At 42.9% G+C, this 18,373-nt stretch overlaps 1 protein-coding gene across 4 annotated transcripts in view; it reads right to left on the bottom strand.

Annotated features, from left to right (window-relative positions):
- dnmbp (dynamin binding protein) overlaps positions 1 to 18,373 on the bottom strand; it is a 56,281-nt gene that overhangs the window by 6,360 nt on the left and 31,548 nt on the right. For 3 of the 4 annotated variants that reach the window (XM_071920331.2, XM_078290648.1, XM_071920332.2), the window contains exons 5-8: positions 3,653 to 3,867; positions 3,102 to 3,201; positions 2,404 to 2,551; positions 691 to 708 (exon numbers count right to left, since the gene is read on the bottom strand). In XM_071920331.2, the coding sequence (XP_071776432.2) occupies positions 691 to 708; positions 2,404 to 2,551; positions 3,102 to 3,201; positions 3,653 to 3,867 (481 nt within the window). Of the gene's footprint in view, positions 1 to 690; positions 709 to 2,403; positions 2,552 to 3,101; positions 3,202 to 3,652; positions 3,868 to 15,275; positions 17,244 to 18,373 lie in introns of those variants that run through there. The other variant, XM_071920334.2, reaches the window with a different exon arrangement.

The raw sequence follows: 18,373 nt of genomic DNA, 5'->3' as shown, positions 1-18,373 counted from the left end.
CAAATTATTTGATTTGATTATTGTTCTATAGAAGCTTGCATTCATCTTGAAAAAAACAATTACCAGGTTTTCTCGTAATAATGATATGTTTTCTCATAATTATGAGATAATAACGACAAAAGATCTGATATCAAGAAAAATAGAGTAATTATGAGAATAGATCTCATTCTTACAAGAAAACCTGGTGAAATCATTTTGTTTCTAAGATGAATGCAATATGCTTCTGTATCTGCTTGTAAATGATGGCTTTTCAAATAATATTGACTATAACCTTAACTGTATATTGCTATTGCTGCTTTGCTCCATTAGATGGCATTAGATACAGTTAAGTGTTTTCCAGGACCAACAACAATCTCTTTGTTGATCCAGGGAGGGTTGGGGAAGGGAAGGTCAATAATGTAATAATATAATGTATTACACAGTATTATTTCTCTTCACAAAAATGGTATACACACATGCACATGCAAACACAAGCAACAACATATTATGACAGAGGCTGGAGGCTGGAGGCCTTGCGTGGCGGCACAGCTTTCTTTCACCGTCACACTCAGCGAAACACTTTGGTTTTTTAGCTCTAAAAGTGAACACACATGCACACAGGTCGTTTCCAGCGGGGTTAGTGAGCCATGGGCATGCGGTCAGATGATTCTCATGCTGGAAATCATAACAACACTCGTTAAGGAGACTTACCACTCTCGATACACGGCCCTGTTGTGGGGAAGGAGGGAAAGAGGGAGAAAAGATGACAGAAACAGGATTTATAAGCCTATGGCCTGATGACAACTTTCATAAATCTTTTGTTTGCCTAGAAGGCGTCAAGGAGGCCTTTACACCTTTGACAGCGTTATACCACCACTATTAAATGAGCATTACGTTATTTATGTGCCTATACAGGTTCAGTATGATGCCAAACGCCAGAAAACTTCAGGTTGTATTTCAACTAAATCCAAAGAATCTGACCAGAACCCTGCAGAGTTAATAAAAGACTCGAGCCCACAGCAGCCGGGGTTGTTATGGTTTCATTTAGTGAGCGCTCTCTTAAACCTGGCCAGGGGCCGAACGCAGAGGTAAAAGTTCTGTCAAGGAGATCGGCTGGCACTTGCAGTTTCGAGAAGGGCAGTCACATGTCCCTGTGCTGAGGCTGATAGCGACTGCACACACACGTGACCTATGGTAAGCTTAGTAGGTGTATATATTACAACAGACACATACACACCCTTTAGAATAGACTATTATATTGTCCTGTTAAGGTTGGCAACTCTCTGGTACACTTACAAAGTGACTAAAAAAACAGCAATGAATGAACCTGAAATGAACCTGACTAAAAACAGCTTCATGTCAACGAGGGACCGACAATGTAGGCATTATTCTACACTTCAAGCTGTATATTGTCCTTTCACTGTAAAGGAGATTTGTTCTTGGAACCAGAGCCCTTCTTGTTTCCAAGGCTTCCGGATTATCAAAGCCTTGTGTTTACCTTCAAACAAAGACGGGCGACTATATTTTCCAGAACAAGTGTCTAAACACAGCAGTGTTAGCTCAAGGGCCTGAGTCACTGGTGAGAGACGGTGAAACCAGACAGGTGAAACCAGGTAGGGCACATTCTTCGGCCGCTCCACATTACTGAGATCTACGGAGATACAACGAGAAGCGGCCCACACACAGCAGGGGTACGAAGTAGTAAGGTCTCTTTGTCCTTCCAAGGGAAATGAGACATTTTAAGCACAAAAATGTTGAATAAAACATCTTATTTCAGACAAAGTATCGTTTGCGTGTCTACATGTGATGTGACTGTACTTCTCTCCCATAACTTGCCCACGCATCCAAGTTCAAAGTCTGCTACCAAACCTATCATAAATTAACACCATGTGAATATGAGCCAACAGGAAAACCTAGCCCGAAACTCCACAGTGCCATGTCTGTTTTCTTCATTTTTACTGCGAAGACAGAAAATCAGAACGTCCTAAATGTCCACAGAAGTTTCCATCCAATAGAAAATAATTACACAACTGCAAAACCCGACAACCCATTTAAACCAAAGTCCAAAGTGTGCCACCCAGTTACTTTTTTGAAAAGGGTCTGATCCAGAGATACAGCAACAATAAAGTTTCCATTACCTTTCCACTTAATGAACTCCACACACAATAAATGATCGACAGCTTTTTACAGTTAATGTTTAACTTAGCAAACTGTATATTTGTATTAGAAGCCACTCGGTTTGTTTTCATGCTTTTACACGCACATACACACTCACAGAGCATATTTCTAGCCACTCACATGCACAGGGGTGAATAATATGTTTTTAAGTCGCACACACAAGTCAACGATGGGATCATAAAACGTAGGAACCCATTTTCCAGACGTGTTCTTTCTCCAGGTCTGCGTGGTTCCACAGCTACTCACCTCAGTTTCTCCAGACACTCCAGCACATGGCGCTGGATGTTTTCATCCTTCTCATAGCTCTCCAGGAGAGAGATAGCATCATCGTGGTTCTGGCAGTAGATCTTGTAGACCTCCTCCAGCTCTGACTTGAAGTCCAGAAATACCTTTCCTGAGGGGACAGAGCAAATAAATGGTACTCCATGTGTTCATTCAAAATGGTAAAGAGAAAGAAAAAGGGATAGGTTCTAACTCTTACAAAAATCATCAGAAACTGTGTCAGATCTACTATAAACACGTGTAGGGGCAATATTTTTCGACTGACCAATGGTTTTTAACTCGGGTGCTGCCACAACTGATGGCTGAAATACATTTTTAAAAATCCGAAGAAGGCAAGCTACTCATATCACAGTCTCAACATGCACCATATCTAGGCTGATATTTGGGAATCCATTTTCAAAGGAACATCAAGACTAAATCAAGCTTAACTTTGGCATAACTTAATTTCCTTCAGCCTACACCCTGTAGTGCTGATGCGTTTTAAAATGTGTTCAGTCTCACCCAATAAAAAGTTATTGGCTGGCTGTTTGAGTTGAAATTCCCCTGCTTGAATGTACAATGCAAGGCGTAGGGTGCAAAGCTGTGTGTAAGTGGGTGGTAAGTGAAACCATTATTTCACAGGACATCTATATATATGTGTCTATTAAGAACTGCTCCCTTACCAGTAGAGTCTGTGTCCTGCAGTGTCTTGAACAGGCGCTGTGACAGGTCAATCACAGAGCTGATGTTGCCGAAGAGGCCGTCAAAGTCCACATTCTGCACCTTTAAGGCAGGTAAAGGTGGATGGAAAGTGTTAAAGCATCGGACAAAGTTCCTCTGTTCTGTTCACTGAGATATGCACAACACAAAACCAAAACCACTTCATTCTTCTATTCCTACTTCAGTAGTACTCAGCCTTTCCTCTATCTTCTCCCTGCCTCTACTCTCTCTGGAGAAGTAGCTGTTTCTGTTGGAGCTACCGGGTGATCTCCTTCAAAAGCATCTGAGATCTACTCTACCTTATAAGTCCTAAAAGATACAAATAGCACAAACACTGCGTTCTCTTTTGTAGCACAAGGAATAAAATCCCCTGAAATTGTTAATAAAAACGTAAAAACACCTTGGAGCTGCTCAACAATCGCTTCCAACACATCTTGAGGTCCTATTCTCATCTAATTGGTCTGACTCGGCTACTATCTGCTGTACTTGTAGGGCGATCATGACATCTCTTCACCTGTTTGCGTTGCAGCGGCTGGATGATCTCCTTGACGCACATCTGCAGGTCTTTGATGTAGTCCTTCTCCGTCTGCAGCAGCTCCTCGATGACCTTCTCCCTCTTCTCCAGCATCCTCAGCTCGGGATCCTCGGTGCCGCCGGTGGTGATGGGGGTCGAGTCCGAGCCTGGGGTGGACTCCAAGGGTTTGGGTTGGGACGACAGGAGGGTCATCTCTGGAAAGACAGGAAAGGGGTCAGATTTGGCTCCGTCACTGGTTGATGAATGGAACGACTCATTGGGCTTCATTTAGCATTTCCGTATAGGTAAACGTCAAAAAATGAAGTCTGGATTCTCTAATAAATGAAACCTGGTGGTCAGATGTTTTTGAAGAATCAGCTAAGACATTATCCATTGCATTTATTAAAAATGCTTTTGGTGCAAATGTGTTTGTTCATTGCTTGATATATGCTCAGACGTAACCAATCTCCATCAAAAGCTCTTGTTTGTGAAAGATAAAGTCATTTCTTTGGCTGTTTGCATTGATGAGCTAACCATGCACCAGCATTTTCTATAAGGAACCATTGAAGTGAAACTACATTTTGCTGAAATTGTATTGAATAAAAATCATATACATTTTGCATTCCATAAATTATGACATTTTCAATTAATTTATCAACTTCAGATGGTTAAGTGCCATGTTATTGGCATGAACACAGAGCCTTTTGTAGCAAAGAAGAGACAAAAACATTGAGGTAAACAGAAAAGATGACAAAGGCTAAAGTGGAGGGATTAAAGAGAGAAAGCTAACTGCAACTTTCCCATTCCATTCCTCCTTGCTTTTTATCCAAACACACCACAACATGCCACTCCTCCCGCCCCATCCCGCCCCTACCCATCCCTTTCTCCTCGTCTTGTCTGACAAGGCTTTGATCTATATCTCTGCTATCGCTCGTAGAGGGGCTGATCTTTGGGGTGCCTGGGATAGGAGGGAGAGCCCGGTTCACGCACCACTGCCTTATATCAATGGGCCCAAAAGTGGAGTGGACTCAGGCTCTTTGTCAGTGGCACAATGGCCTGTGACAGCAACTACAGACATACAGGCTCTCAGGGACTGGACAGACAGAAGAAGAGGCCGTTACAGAGAGAGGAGCGAGGGATAGAGGGAAGAGAGAAAGAGAGAGAAATATCATCTGTGTGTGTGTCCACATTTACACCATCTAAGACGAGGATTGGGCATGAAACGTGACCGCTGACTGCTGTGTCTGCTCGTGCATTTATGCGTCTAGTCGACTGCCCGACGTCATATCGCTAAGAATAACTTTACTCGCCGTGTCTGCTAATCGTATTAGCCCTTCATGTAATCTGAATGACAAAATACAATCGCTGTTGATGATTTGATTGGTCAGAGAATATTCTCACATAGTGTTTACTAATGCTTTTTGCAGTTTGTCCCACAGGCTCTTAGGTTATGCGTGATGGTGACAGGCTGGGGTGGAAAAGATACACATACAGTAGCAGCAGGACACAACTGCACATGCAAGACAACCTGCTGATATGTTACTGTGTAAGTTTGGTTAATATATTCATAATGGGCCTGTGTGATATTTCGGTGGGTCACCACTAATAAGTTTATATGGGGGAAACACTGCTGACGTCACCCCTGCTCCTCAAACAGATGCTGTCAGAGGCTAAAGCTCAGAACAGCTTTACAAGCAGGCGTTTTCTCTGCCAATATCGGGTGGATTTGAAAAATGTTTGTTTCTATAAATTCAGGTAACATTCAAGATTGACCCAAAAATGACGGCAAAATGGTCCTATGTTAACTATGCTTGCCATCATGTTACCCCACGCATGCACTCGCAAACACTCATATGCCACACACACGGCCAGCATTTCTCACTATTTTTTGTTTGTTTTTGACACACAAACACAGTGACCACCATTTGAAGAATTTCTTCCCAAAATGAGACAGTCAAAATTGAAATCCTCCTTTCCCAAAATGCTTCTCACAAAGCAATATCAGGTTATTAGCCAAGTAAAGATAGTTACTTGCAAAACTGTTAAAAAAAATATTGTTTTTTGTAAAGAAGGAGTGTCTGATCCCCCAGCCACCTGCCCTTTGCCCCCCCTCCTCCACCCCTCCACTCTTACCTCATCCACCCCGCCTCCCTCCTTTCACGTGACTTGGCTAAGACTTGACTAAGAGGAGCTTTTCTCATCGCTTGCGCCATATCTCTGGCAGCATCCGTCACTTTTGCTCTGCCAACTGACACACAGCCATTTAACCGACAACACTGGAGTATTTCCCCACAGATGAGAAAACAGCTCACTGGTCGGTTATTAAAAGTCACACGACGAGACATTACAAAGAGAGACGGAAAACAATAAGACTCCACGTTTAATTGGATTGAATCTGCTCATTCCCACGTTTGATCTTCACACACACATTATATGCCCCACTTCACATGTTTAAGTACGCGGCCATTTCCAACATAACAAACCTGTGAAACCGCATTAAACGATTTTGACCCACTTCTATGGAATTCCACTTTTCTTTGTTCTATGAAGTACAATCAAGAGACCACGGGCATGTAGGGCTTTCACATTTACACACACACAAACAAAAGCATGGGCCTGAAACAGACATGAAGCACAAAGAGTTCACTACCAACTCATTAATTTAAAATCCAAACTGAAACTGCTATTCATTGGTCAGTGATGGAAGATTTATTCCTCATTCATAAAAAAAACAAAAAAAAAACCAAGATTTAACATTTGGATTTTGAAGAAATTTAGTACATGAATTGGTTAAATTGAAAGTAAATTGTCTCCCCACCATGACATGCGCACAAAACATGCAAAAGCGCACACACACACACACACACACACAAAATCAGGTTGAAAGGGTCTCTCAGTATATGAACAGTAGCAGGTGGAACAGGATCTGTCTGTGCCAGCCACTGAGCCACAAGCCAACAGGAAACACCCTTATAACAATCACTCAGTATTTCCTCACCTCCACATAATCACTCACCTCTCACTGAAAGCTAACAATTAATGACGCTTTGCATTGCTAATGACGCAGTACAAATGACAGCCTGCCAGTGAAAATCTTATCATGGCTTTGGTATCACAGCCGAAACCGCAACTAGTCTGAGTTTTCTTATTACGTTTATGTGTTTCCAACCACGGTTGGGCTCAACTGAATGAATCAGAGAGTTGATTCAAAATTCAGATCTTGAAAAACTTTTGCCATGTGAAGATTTCCATATTCAATCTTTTAGGAAATTCTGGGGAATCAAAGTTCATTAGCAAAGGAATTGCAATTGCAGCACTGTTTCTTACCGATCTGGTGTCTTGTTATGTCACTTGATTACAATCAGCTGTCATTTCACTACTGTACAAACAGCTGTGGCTTGACTGCAAACACCTGTTGATTACCAACCAATATGAATTCACATTCTACAATACAATAACCAATGAATCATTTATCTGGTAGTAAAACAATTGCTAATAATACAAAAAAACAACCATGGTAGCTACATACAGCATACTCATTCAGACTATTTTATCCTGTTCTGAGGACAAAAGCACAGTACAGCTTTCATAGTCTTGCTTCTTACAAGAGAAATATCCAGAGGCTTGACAATGGAGAGGTTTAAAAGCTTTACACGGACGGCAGATATGGATGTGTACTATGTAGCATGTGAGGGCCTTGTATCGTTGTGGACACGCTGTGCTACGGCCTATGGTAAGCTTGTGTGTATATTTTACAGCACACACACACAAGGCCAGTGTGGAGTGGAAGTAATTGCTTGTGGCATGGTCTAGTCTTTATGGGGACCCAAAAATCCAGACAAGAGGAAGCAGGGACTCTGCAGGGGGCCTGGGGGGTCCATACAGAAAACTGGCAGCATGAGGGTTAATAAATGAGTTACATTCAAAAGCTGACCCGGTTACACATAGTAGAGAGCTTGGAAAATAAGGCTGAGAGACTGTCTATAATGTTATCAACAGGTCTTTGTGAGACGGAGATGGGAATCTCTGTTTCTGTGCGGATTCTGCGCACCGCAGCAGTGTCAGGTCACACTCTGTCAATGAATATCACTCTCAAATTCTTAGAAATAATAAATGCATGGGCTGATGAAGCCAGAAGACTTTGTATTCACAGTTCACTGAACTACATCTACTGACAAAATCAAATTTCTCTCTCTCTCTCATGAGCGTGAGAATTGTGTGCAACACTATGCTCGTGATTCAAAATACACAGTGTAGTAGGCAAACTCACACTGGTCTTCAGGGTTTTTCACAACAGGCAGGGTGGTTTATAGCATTTTGAAATGACACAAGCCAGACAACATCTCTCACTATACTGCAACATCTACCAAAGACATCAAGTATGACTAAATCCACACTCACAACTGTCATCCAGGATTTAACCAAAAAACAAGGTATCAGGTGGAGCAAACAAATCCCAACTCACAACACTCCTAAAGGTTACCTAAAGATTAGTGGGCTTGTGACTGGAACGTTGCTGGACTGAATCCCTGGACTGGCTGGGAAAATCTGGGTAGGGAAAGTGAGCGGGTAGTGGTCTCCCCTCTATCAACAGCTAACACTGAATAGCGCATGAGCAACGCACTCAACCCCCAACTGCTCCAGTAGAGTTTCTCAGCAGTAGGAGACTGTGGTTGTACTGGTGTGAATCTGTGCAACAATAACAATACGTAGCAGAGCTGAAAATGAGCACACGTGGTCAGCAAACATTTCCTAAAGGTTAAATAAAGGTTAAAGAATAAGCATCTAAGTGTCAGCATTTCCCAAAACTTTCTCATAGTATCACATCCAGAAAAGCAGATTTACTACCATGTCTATCTTGTACTGGTTTAAGTTTTTCATGGATAAAAGTTTACTCTAAAGGATGCCACATTTAAGTTTATGGTTCATCGACTGCATGAATTCCTCTAACAAATGCTCAAATAACTGCCGATGCAATTGAAATCTTAAGCTGTAAAAACGCAAAACATACACAATGAGAAATGCATATCCTAAAATTCCCTAACTAGGCAATGAAAATGCAGCAACTTGGAGGAATGACAGTGATTCCTCCAAGTCACTGCATTTCCATTGCCTAGTCCACTGAGAAAAAGAGAGGAAAAAAAGGGAGCAAGGCAGAGAGCTAAAATTTGAAGGACTACACGGCTTCACCCACCTGCTGCTAGCACTTTTCTTCAAGCCACTTCAGAAACAAACACGCCCCCCACGCATGGTGGTTCAAACAACACCAGCCATTCTAAGATAGTCCATTGTCAAATTGAAGTCCAGCTCCTGAACCTTGTGGAGGACTCTGTGTGTCCCGCTGCAAAAAGTCCATTCCAGGGCTCCAATTACCATGAGAATGGATGGGAACCCACCATGATTACACACACACAGACACAGAGACACCACTGGACAACCACTATGGCAGACACTAAAACCCGGAGCTGGACTCTACTACTGCATCCTAATGTCTATTGTGAACTGCTGTATGTAATGTTAGGCTAAAGTATAAGCTAGTCTGACTATTACCATAATATCTTTGCCACAGTCTTGATATGGTTGAGCATGGGTCTATGCTGAATGCATGAGTTAATGTCTACCCTTTGCACTTTTATGTCACTTGTTGAGCTTCTCATTGCTTTGCTGTCTTCACATTCCAAATATACACTTCTGGAGGTACAGAAGTATGAAGACAATTCTTTGCTATTTCACTAGTCATGCTTTTCTTCATCTTCTCATCCTGTTTATCTAATCTAAAGACAAGCACTGTATTTTTGAGTTGTTATGCTGCTGAAATACTACTGTAACCTTAAGTGAGGAGTGAAGAGCCAGCCCAGTCCAGTCTACTCTGTTCTCTACTGAATCTGCTCCATGTTTCAGAATCTACTGACACCTGACTAGGCTCCGCCCCTAACAGGCTGAATTCTATCAAAATCATGATGCTTAGATTCAACAAGTGTCTCTCTCTTCTGTCTCTGCCATTCTCTTGCACCTACTAACTGGCAATATTTAAGGTATTGCTTTAGAAAATCTTCAAAATCATTCAAGTAAACAAACAATATATTGTTTCTTTTTGAAGGTCTTTTGATTTATTACACAACTTTCAAGTAATACGTCACTGAATTCATGTTTGCATGAATTGCAATTGCATGAACTGCATTGATAGCCGTGCAAAGTCAAAAGTTTGCAGTCCACAGAGAGCTCTAAGGTCAGACACAATCAGTGCTGTGTGTTCTGCTCCAAAGTTCACACAAGAATGCCCAGTCGCCTTGGCAACACGAATAGCGGGGGCCCTCCTCATATCAAGCCAAGTTTTGGAGTGCAGGGAGTGGCTTTGCTGAAATGAGCACATGGGCAACTGTGTGTGTCTGTGTGTGTGTGTGTGTGTGTGTGTTCAGCTGGGACATAAAACTACTTGAGAATGGGTTCATACAAGCCCTGTGACTCTGGCAAAGTGCAAACTGCCAACACTAGCAACAGTATTTACTTGACAACTTGCAAGCTGCGGCTTGCAATAAATATGTAAAAATCAGTGACACTGACACTTAACTAGGATAAGAAACAAATTGTGACATGTGAACACAGAGAGTAATACGTGTAAGACTCTTATGGGTCCTAATGAAATTGTGTCACTTTTACATGTTAACTTTGCTTTTTAGAGAACTGGTTTGTGCAAACTTCTTTAGCATCAAATTAACCAATCTGACTTCTCAAAATAAATTTCCCTACAGAAACAACCAAACTAAGGATTGCTCAAGTTTATAGTGTCTTTTTCAAATCATCAAAAGCATTGTAATCAAATCAAGTATGGTGCAAGATGAGCATTTTTCCAGTGGGGCTCATTAGGCTATACTCTGCGCTTTTGTCTAGATTTGTCCCACCAACTGTTGCACCAAGTAAAAGGTCATTCTAAAATACTGAGGAAGGGGAGCTTCCTCAGTGAGATGCACTCCTATTTATCCCCAAGGGTCGAAGGCCATAAGGTCACATTCCAGCTCCTGGCAGAATCTCACAGCAAACTCTATGTGCTGTTGTTGGGTGTTCCTGGTAATCACAGCCCTATACCCAAACCACAAGTGGGTCATTGTAGAAGCAGGTCCAATCTATTGATTTAACAATCTATTGATACATGTAGCATATAGAATTTGATTATCTCCTTACCTAATCCTGTGTTTTGTGTACATTGCTTGACACCCAAGAGATATAGCTTTGGTTGTTGTCAGTTGGATAAAGCTACGATCTCATTTACAAGTTGAATACCTAAGATGCAACAAAGTTAGGGGTTGGAATGCTAAATTAGACCAAGACTGTAAAGACTAGGCTGCTAATGAAGCATCTCCACCTTGCTAGGAATGTCCCATTCCTTCTAATTTCTATGATGAAGAATGTCCGATTAGTTCAAGAGACCATCAGCTTTGCATATGTGCATGGAGAACCGTAAGAGGGACCAAAACCATTAAGTGAGGGCCCTATTCAACCAAAGCCACACTGTCTTCAAGTTGCTGGCTAAGCAGAGGACAATGGGTCTATTGGGTCTCACAGCTGCTTCAATGATGCACAATGGTGCAACCACCTAGTAAAAATCACTGAAATCATGGATCCAAAGAAGGGACTTACAGAGTTGAATGTTTAGGGAGAATTATCAATAAGACTTTCTCAATTTCCATGCGATATTAATGCCACCTTGTCGCTCTCAGGGCAACTGTCTTTAACTTCTTGGTGTGGGAAAATGCCAAGTCGTTCCTGCAGTACAACTTGTGAGTAAGAATTGCCTTGAGGCTTTGAGTGGCTGGATTGGCAGCATCATATATTTTGCTAACTGTAGTGTAGCACAAGTACGGACAAAGGTCTGCCTCAGGGCTGTACGAGTTTTTCCCAATACTAAATCAAAGTTAACAGAATTAAGTTTTACTGTATTGAGCACTCTACACACAGATATGGCTGGATGACAAAATGATCTCTGAATTTTCCTCACAATAAAACATATACATCCTCTCACAAGAGCACTGACCAAGATGGGATGTGACATGGTTACACTGTAACCCTCTGATTTACTCGTTCTGTGCAACTATTACACTGTTTAAAAGGTATTTGAGGGCTAATGTCTGTTCCTGAACCATCAGATAAGTAATATCAAGTCTGTGAATCAGCAAACAATGACACCTGATTATCAGGCTTGCTTCTTCCGCCTTAGGTCCCTTGACAAGCTGAGATGTGTTTAATTTTCTCTCTGACTTGTGAGAGATTTTTTCTCACACACAACATGAATGACTGACAAAAGTAATTCAATGTTTTTTATAGCCAGTGCATAGCCATGGCCCAGCCAGGACTGTGAAAAATCATAATCTAGCCTGGATATAACTATCCAAATTAGACCCAATTTCAAAACACAATAGATACAGAAACCGATACTGGGAATGACAAAATAGTCCCAATACTAAAACTGCAACAAGTAAGTCTAGGGGAAATACTGCTCTGACACCGCTTTATCTATGCTTTAGGTCTGTGAGCAAACTAGTCCTGATGGGATTGGGAAAATCCACTTGGTCAAAGATCAGTGTATGTCTTTTCCCACGCCTCTAGTTATCTGAGAAAGTACAGATAACATCAATCTTGTTACTTAGGCAGGTAGCAGTGGCATCATTGTTCAGCTGAATCTGAAGTGAAGCGTGTAGTGTTTTGGAAAGGAGTGCAGTGATGTACCAATACCACCAATCTTCCTGTTTGTGACAAAAAAAAAACATTTAACCAGGAGAAACTCCATATTAAGCACCTATAAGCTCCTTATCACAACATTAAGACCAGACTTGTTGCTGAACTCAACAGTCAACAAATATCAAATCACATGCTATCTAATAGAGAAACAAGAGAGTTGGCAAAATATTTCAACGTAGCTTCAACTATTTGACCTAGTTGAGGTGTGCATGATTATCACACATTATTTATCACACAATTAAAAAGCCTCAAAGGTGAACATATCATTTAGAAGATATTCTGCTAGTTTTTGCCCAGCTCTGGTTGCCAACGCAATTGTAAGAAAGGCTTGGGATAAACCAATAAGTGAAGCATATAGGTGCACTTAAGTGTGTGTGCGTGTGACTGGAGGTGCCTTGTGCAGATGTCAACATTTCTGTCAGGGAGTTTCTGACCTACATTTGACTGGCAAGTTAAATCCTCTCTTGCCAACTGACTTTTTCGCTTGCCGGCAGTGGGCTGAGCCCCCTCTACAGCGATGTTGTCAGACGGTTTGACATCTTATCCAAAGATTTTCTGTCTTAACCCCAAACTCCCCCACTCAACCTCCTTCCCCGCTGCCCTCCAATAGCAGTGACTGCTCAAGGATTACTGAGGACAACAAGGCGTACTTTGCCGGACCAATAGTTGGATGATGACACATACCCACACAAGGACATTCAGACATATAGCAAAAGATGTACGCACAGCATCAGAAATAAATAAGTGAAAGCACAACCATAAACAGAAACTTGTTGTGTTGTCCTCTTTGGATACACCTGCAGTGTGTAAACCCATAACAGTCGGCTTGTGAACAAATATCAGGACCACTGGGAACACACACACACACGCACACACACACACAATGAATGCATAATACACACTAGAACTAGAGTTGGAACTGTGAGAGCATTATGCTTACCAGCTGAAACACTGGCTAAGAGATGCTCAGTATATTAGGCTCTATAGATCTTTCAGTCACAGAGAGAGGTCTAATGCTGTATTACCGAGAACAATAGCCCTTGTTGTACAGGCTTTAGGCCTCTCTCAAAAAGCCTTTACAGTCACCTCAATGTCACTGAATCACATCGAAAACCCAATAAGCAGTGCAGCGGAGTGGTCTAATGTTTTTAGCCCTGCAATCAAATGCTTTGCTCAGTGCAAAATCCTGACCAAGCTGAAACAGTTTAACAAGATTAAAGGATGACAAGATGGTGCAGAAGTAAGCGTGCATGTGTGTGTGTGTTTTGAAAAATGGCGTCATCCTTCAAGTAAGCCTCCCAAGGCCTCCCTATACGCTAACACACATGCACATGCACACACACACACATACACACACAGTATCAGTCTAGTCTTGCAGTGAAGGAGTCAGCGCAGTGCCGGCCACTGCCTGGCACCAGACAGACCCCCGCCACCCACTCACCATGCTGACGCTAGGGATTAATACTTGGTCTCCTGAAATGGGAGTGTGGTGGGGGCCAATGTGGACAGTGTGTGTGTATGTGCATGTGTGCATGTGTGTGTGTGTGTAGGTGGCTGGGGGAGGGGATGGGGGCGCCACCTGCTTCTTCTCAGACACAATGAACTCAGCCAGAAGAGTGCTCTCTCACTTACCGGGCTTCATGAAGAACACACACACACACACACACACACACACACACACACACACACACACCTACTTTGTGGTGTTGTTTTGGTTTCATTTTCTGGTTACAGATTATGGTTGTTTATCAGTTTACAAAAATTAACTCTAAACACCCCATCTACAGCCATTTCCATGAACTCCTGGGAGTGCCCTGTCCAGAGTTTTGGACACTGCCCAATATTAACAGGTGATGACATGACTCCTAGATTTTAGGGGTTAGCAGTACATTTTTGCTTTATCTTCACTCTCTATTTTTAAAATGTCTCATAATCACAGTCAAAACTTCAGTTAAAATAACAAACCCAAGTTAACTATCTGAAGGAGTAGGTACTTTGCACATGAAGGAGTTCTAAATATTTAGGTCTAAATGTATATTTGTATTTAAAAACTTATACCAGAAAGTCTCAGCTCAGAAAATGCAGCTCATTCAGTCATCATGAATGTTACTACTTGTTAAGGTGAGCTCTTAAACATATCTCAGCTCAAATGACTTTTTTCAAATGGCATATATCTTGTTTTGTTATGGTCGTTTTCAACTGTATCCCTTTTGAAGAGAGCGGCAAGACAGTGAAATGACCTTTCAGTCATGTGCAAGAACTGAAAAGACAAGTTATGGTTTACATAGCACCAGCTATGCAGAGTATGGAAGAAAATAGAAAAGGGACAGGGAGAGAGAGACAACAAAAACCAAAAACCCACAAAACCTGTTCTGCAGGTTCCTTTGCCTACACATACCTTACAGTTCACCTTCCTGTGAGAATAGGTGATACTGACTCACACACAAACACACTCGCACACACAGGTTCTGTCTGACACACACATTCCTAGGGAGTGCCTGGCTACTCAGCACTTTGAGGCTCCCAGCATTGATTGGAAGCACCCAGGGTGCTTCTGAAGATCACTAACAATATGGATCGAGACACCAAAGACTGTCATAGACTTTCTTCTTTTTTTATCCATTGGGCTTGGGAATGACATGAACACTTTCAAACTATGACCTTAAGTGTGTCCACTTTTGTTTTACAAGACCTGCTTAGTAAAGTGGACTTGTACCTGAGCCTTTAAAATGTGGTGTCATCTAATCATTGTTGGATTGTGGACTACTGTGAACCCTCTAAAAAACAGATTCAGTATTGATCACACAAACACAGCTCTCTGGCATCATGCCTTGGCAACACACCAGATACAGTACCTGCTCCCACATGATAATATCCTGATGTTTACCTTGGTTTTGCTTCCTGTTGGTGGCAAACTGTGACCTTCGCAGGGAGCTTGGAGCCGTCTTCCTGTAGAAACTGTTACGATCTAGTGAGCCCACGTAAATGGGCTTGCGACCGCGTCTCGGACCTGCACTCCCGGAACACGACTCATATCCCTTTTCCTGGTCTTCATTGTGGCTGTATATAATGGGATCCTCATAAGAGTGCCTTTCCCGGAGCGCAAGCTTCTGATTCTGTTCCTCAACCCATTCCTCACAGTGTGTCTTGCGATCTGTAGTAGGGTATTCCTCATATCGCGAATCTATGGATATCGAGCGTAAATCCCGATATCTGTCTCGGGGCTTCTGCTGGAAACGTCCCCCTTCTCTGCCTTCATAGTGGTCAGCCTCTGTGCGTTTGTAGCGGTCTTCATTATCATGGTTGTAGTGGTCCTTCGTTTTGTGGTCGTAGTGGTCTACGGCCCTCCGCTCATATTGCTCCTTTGCTTTGCAGTCATCCCTCCTTTTCTGGTTGTAATGCTCATCTTTCTCATCGTCATAGGAATCCCTATATCTGTAATAGTGGTCCTTTTCCTTATAGCTGTCGTGCTCATCCAGTCCAAAGTCACGCTGGTCCCTTCGTTTATGGCTGTAAGTTTCCTCACTCCTTCGATCGTAGGCGTCCCTGTCTTTAGGGATATTTTCTCTGCGGTCATATCGATCCTCTACACGCTGGTCATAATGATGGTCCTTAGGTCTTCGCTCATCATAGTAGTGGTCCTGCTCTCTACGCTGGTAGCGGTCTTTTTCTCTACAGTCATTCCTCTCTTTACGGTCATAATAGTCCCTATCGTTGCGGTCATAGTAGTGGTCTCTGTCCCTCTGTTCATAGCAATCCTCTCTGCGAGCATAGTGGTCTTTATGATCATAGTAGTCTTCATGTCGGGTGTTGTAGTTGTCATGTTCTCTGAGATCATGTTTACCTTGTTTCCTGTTGTCATAATATTGCTGCTCCTTGTGATCATAGTGCTCATTGTATTTCCGGTCATAATGATCTCTGTGGTTGTATTTGTCCTTATGATCATACTCTTCCAAGTCTCTGTGGCCCTTATGACCATAACGGTCAGAATTATGGTCCTTTTCCCTAACCCAATAGTCTGTTTTTTTTCTGTCCCCCTCTAATTTATCGTACCTTTCTTGACCTCCGGGATCTTTGCTGTCCTTTTCTTGTGGCACTCTACTGTACTCTTGGTGGCTGTAGTCCTCTGGACCCTGGTAGAAACAATGTTTGCCTTTCCATTCAGATCTCCTCAGTTCCAGGTGACCATCTTCTGAACCCGGGTGGAAATAGATGTCCCTGTTGTCTTGTTGGTGACAGACATTGCCCTGTATAATTTGGGCTTGGTTCTCCCATTGTACTGGCCATGGAGCTGGCACATGCATTGGAGGCGGCACTGGCCCACCTACAGCCACCATTGGCCCACTCTGAACAGACATCAGACCGCCATGTACTGGCATAGGGCAGCCTGGAGCTGGAACTGGGTCACCAGGACCTGCCACCATCACTGGTCCATGCAGTTGGCCTGCAACTACTCTGTACCCAGGATATCCAACCTGTTGCTGCTGCTGGTGTTGCTGCTGAAGCTGTAGTTGGTGTAATTGCTGTAGCTGTTGCAGACGAGCCATCCTCTCCGTCTCCTTGGCCCAGCCAGCATCCCCCAGCTCCTCCACGCTCTTTCCTCTCCTTACCGGGGCACCGGGTCCATAGTTCCAATCCACTGCACCAAACATAGCTGGGTTCCCAAAAACCACCTGGCCCTTCATGGTTCTATGTCTAGATCAGCTTCCTCAGAGCTGATACTGTTTCTTGTTCAGCGTGGCTTATTCCCTCTCTCCAAAATCTTGCATTCCATAACAAAGCGGTGTGGGAGACTCCACCTGTCAGGCATATTCTCTGTAACTCTCCCACTTGTTTGCTCTGCTCTCCTTTCACCACTGCCTGAACAGGACTGCCTGACCCAAGCGCCTCCCAGCGCTCTGTGTAACTAAATCGTACCCTCCCCGCAGCCAGCCCAGCAAATCATGGAAGGAGAGGGGGGAGAAGGGTTATTGAAGGAGGGGCCTCCTTGGGTTAATGATTCAGTTGAGTCACATGAGTGGAGGATTAGCCAGACAGCCCCTCCCAGCGTTTCAATTGGCTCGTACCTCTGTTTGCAGGAAAACAGGCTGCCTGGAGATTTTCTTTGACAGAGGAAGGAGACTAACTTCACAGTCTGCCTTTGAGGTGCAAGCGACTTGGCACAAAGTAGTTTCCACTTCCATGCAACAATCCTCCATCCTTCCCTGTATCCTGTTTTGTTCTCTTTTTGTCCTTTTCAGAGGGCACCACTGCTATGTTTAACTGTTCATTTTATTGGCTGAAGTAACTGATGCATTGCAGTCACTTATTCCTCTCTATGTTTAATAACCGTTCAAATTTTCACAATAATTTTTGTTCACTGATCATTGGGCAAAAGGACATGGTCATTTGTGGGTTAACTGGAACCGAGCAAGAAACTAAACTAAGCCTGGCAATTTGACTTTGCCCTACATTTCAGGGTGGAGCAATGCATTTTGTTGGAAAACAGAGAGAGGAGAGGAGCGTGAGTGAGAGGGAAAGATATATGTAAAAAATAGACAAGAGTCAATATTTAGAGGGAGAGGGCCAATGAGAAAGAGTGTGGAGAGAGAAAGAGTTTTGGGAGCACACAGCCTGATTAGGCCAGCGCATACAGAGCGCTGAAAAAGTAGCTGCTGGTGTGTACAATGAGCTATTGTTGAGGACCGTCCCCACTCTCAGAAGAGACACAATCTTTTAGTGTGAGAAAAAACTCAGGCCTATTCATAAAGCTAGAGTATAATATATCCCTCCCCCCTCACTCTCCATGAAAGAGACAAGCACTAAGGGACAGGTTTAAAGGACCCAAGTGCACACACACACACACACACACACACACACACACACACACACACACACACACACACACACAGACACACAGACACACAGACTGGTGTCAAATTTACTTTCAATTCAGTAAGGTTAAAATGTAATTAGAAACTGACATTTGTTGTTCCCTTATGAGCA

This window comes from Centroberyx gerrardi, chromosome 20, assembly GCF_048128805.1.
Source record: "Centroberyx gerrardi isolate f3 chromosome 20, fCenGer3.hap1.cur.20231027, whole genome shotgun sequence".
Lineage (NCBI taxonomy): Eukaryota > Metazoa > Chordata > Actinopteri > Beryciformes > Berycidae > Centroberyx > Centroberyx gerrardi.
Note: the sequence above shows the minus strand (reverse complement) of the source record. Positions and strands in the feature narration are given on the sequence as shown.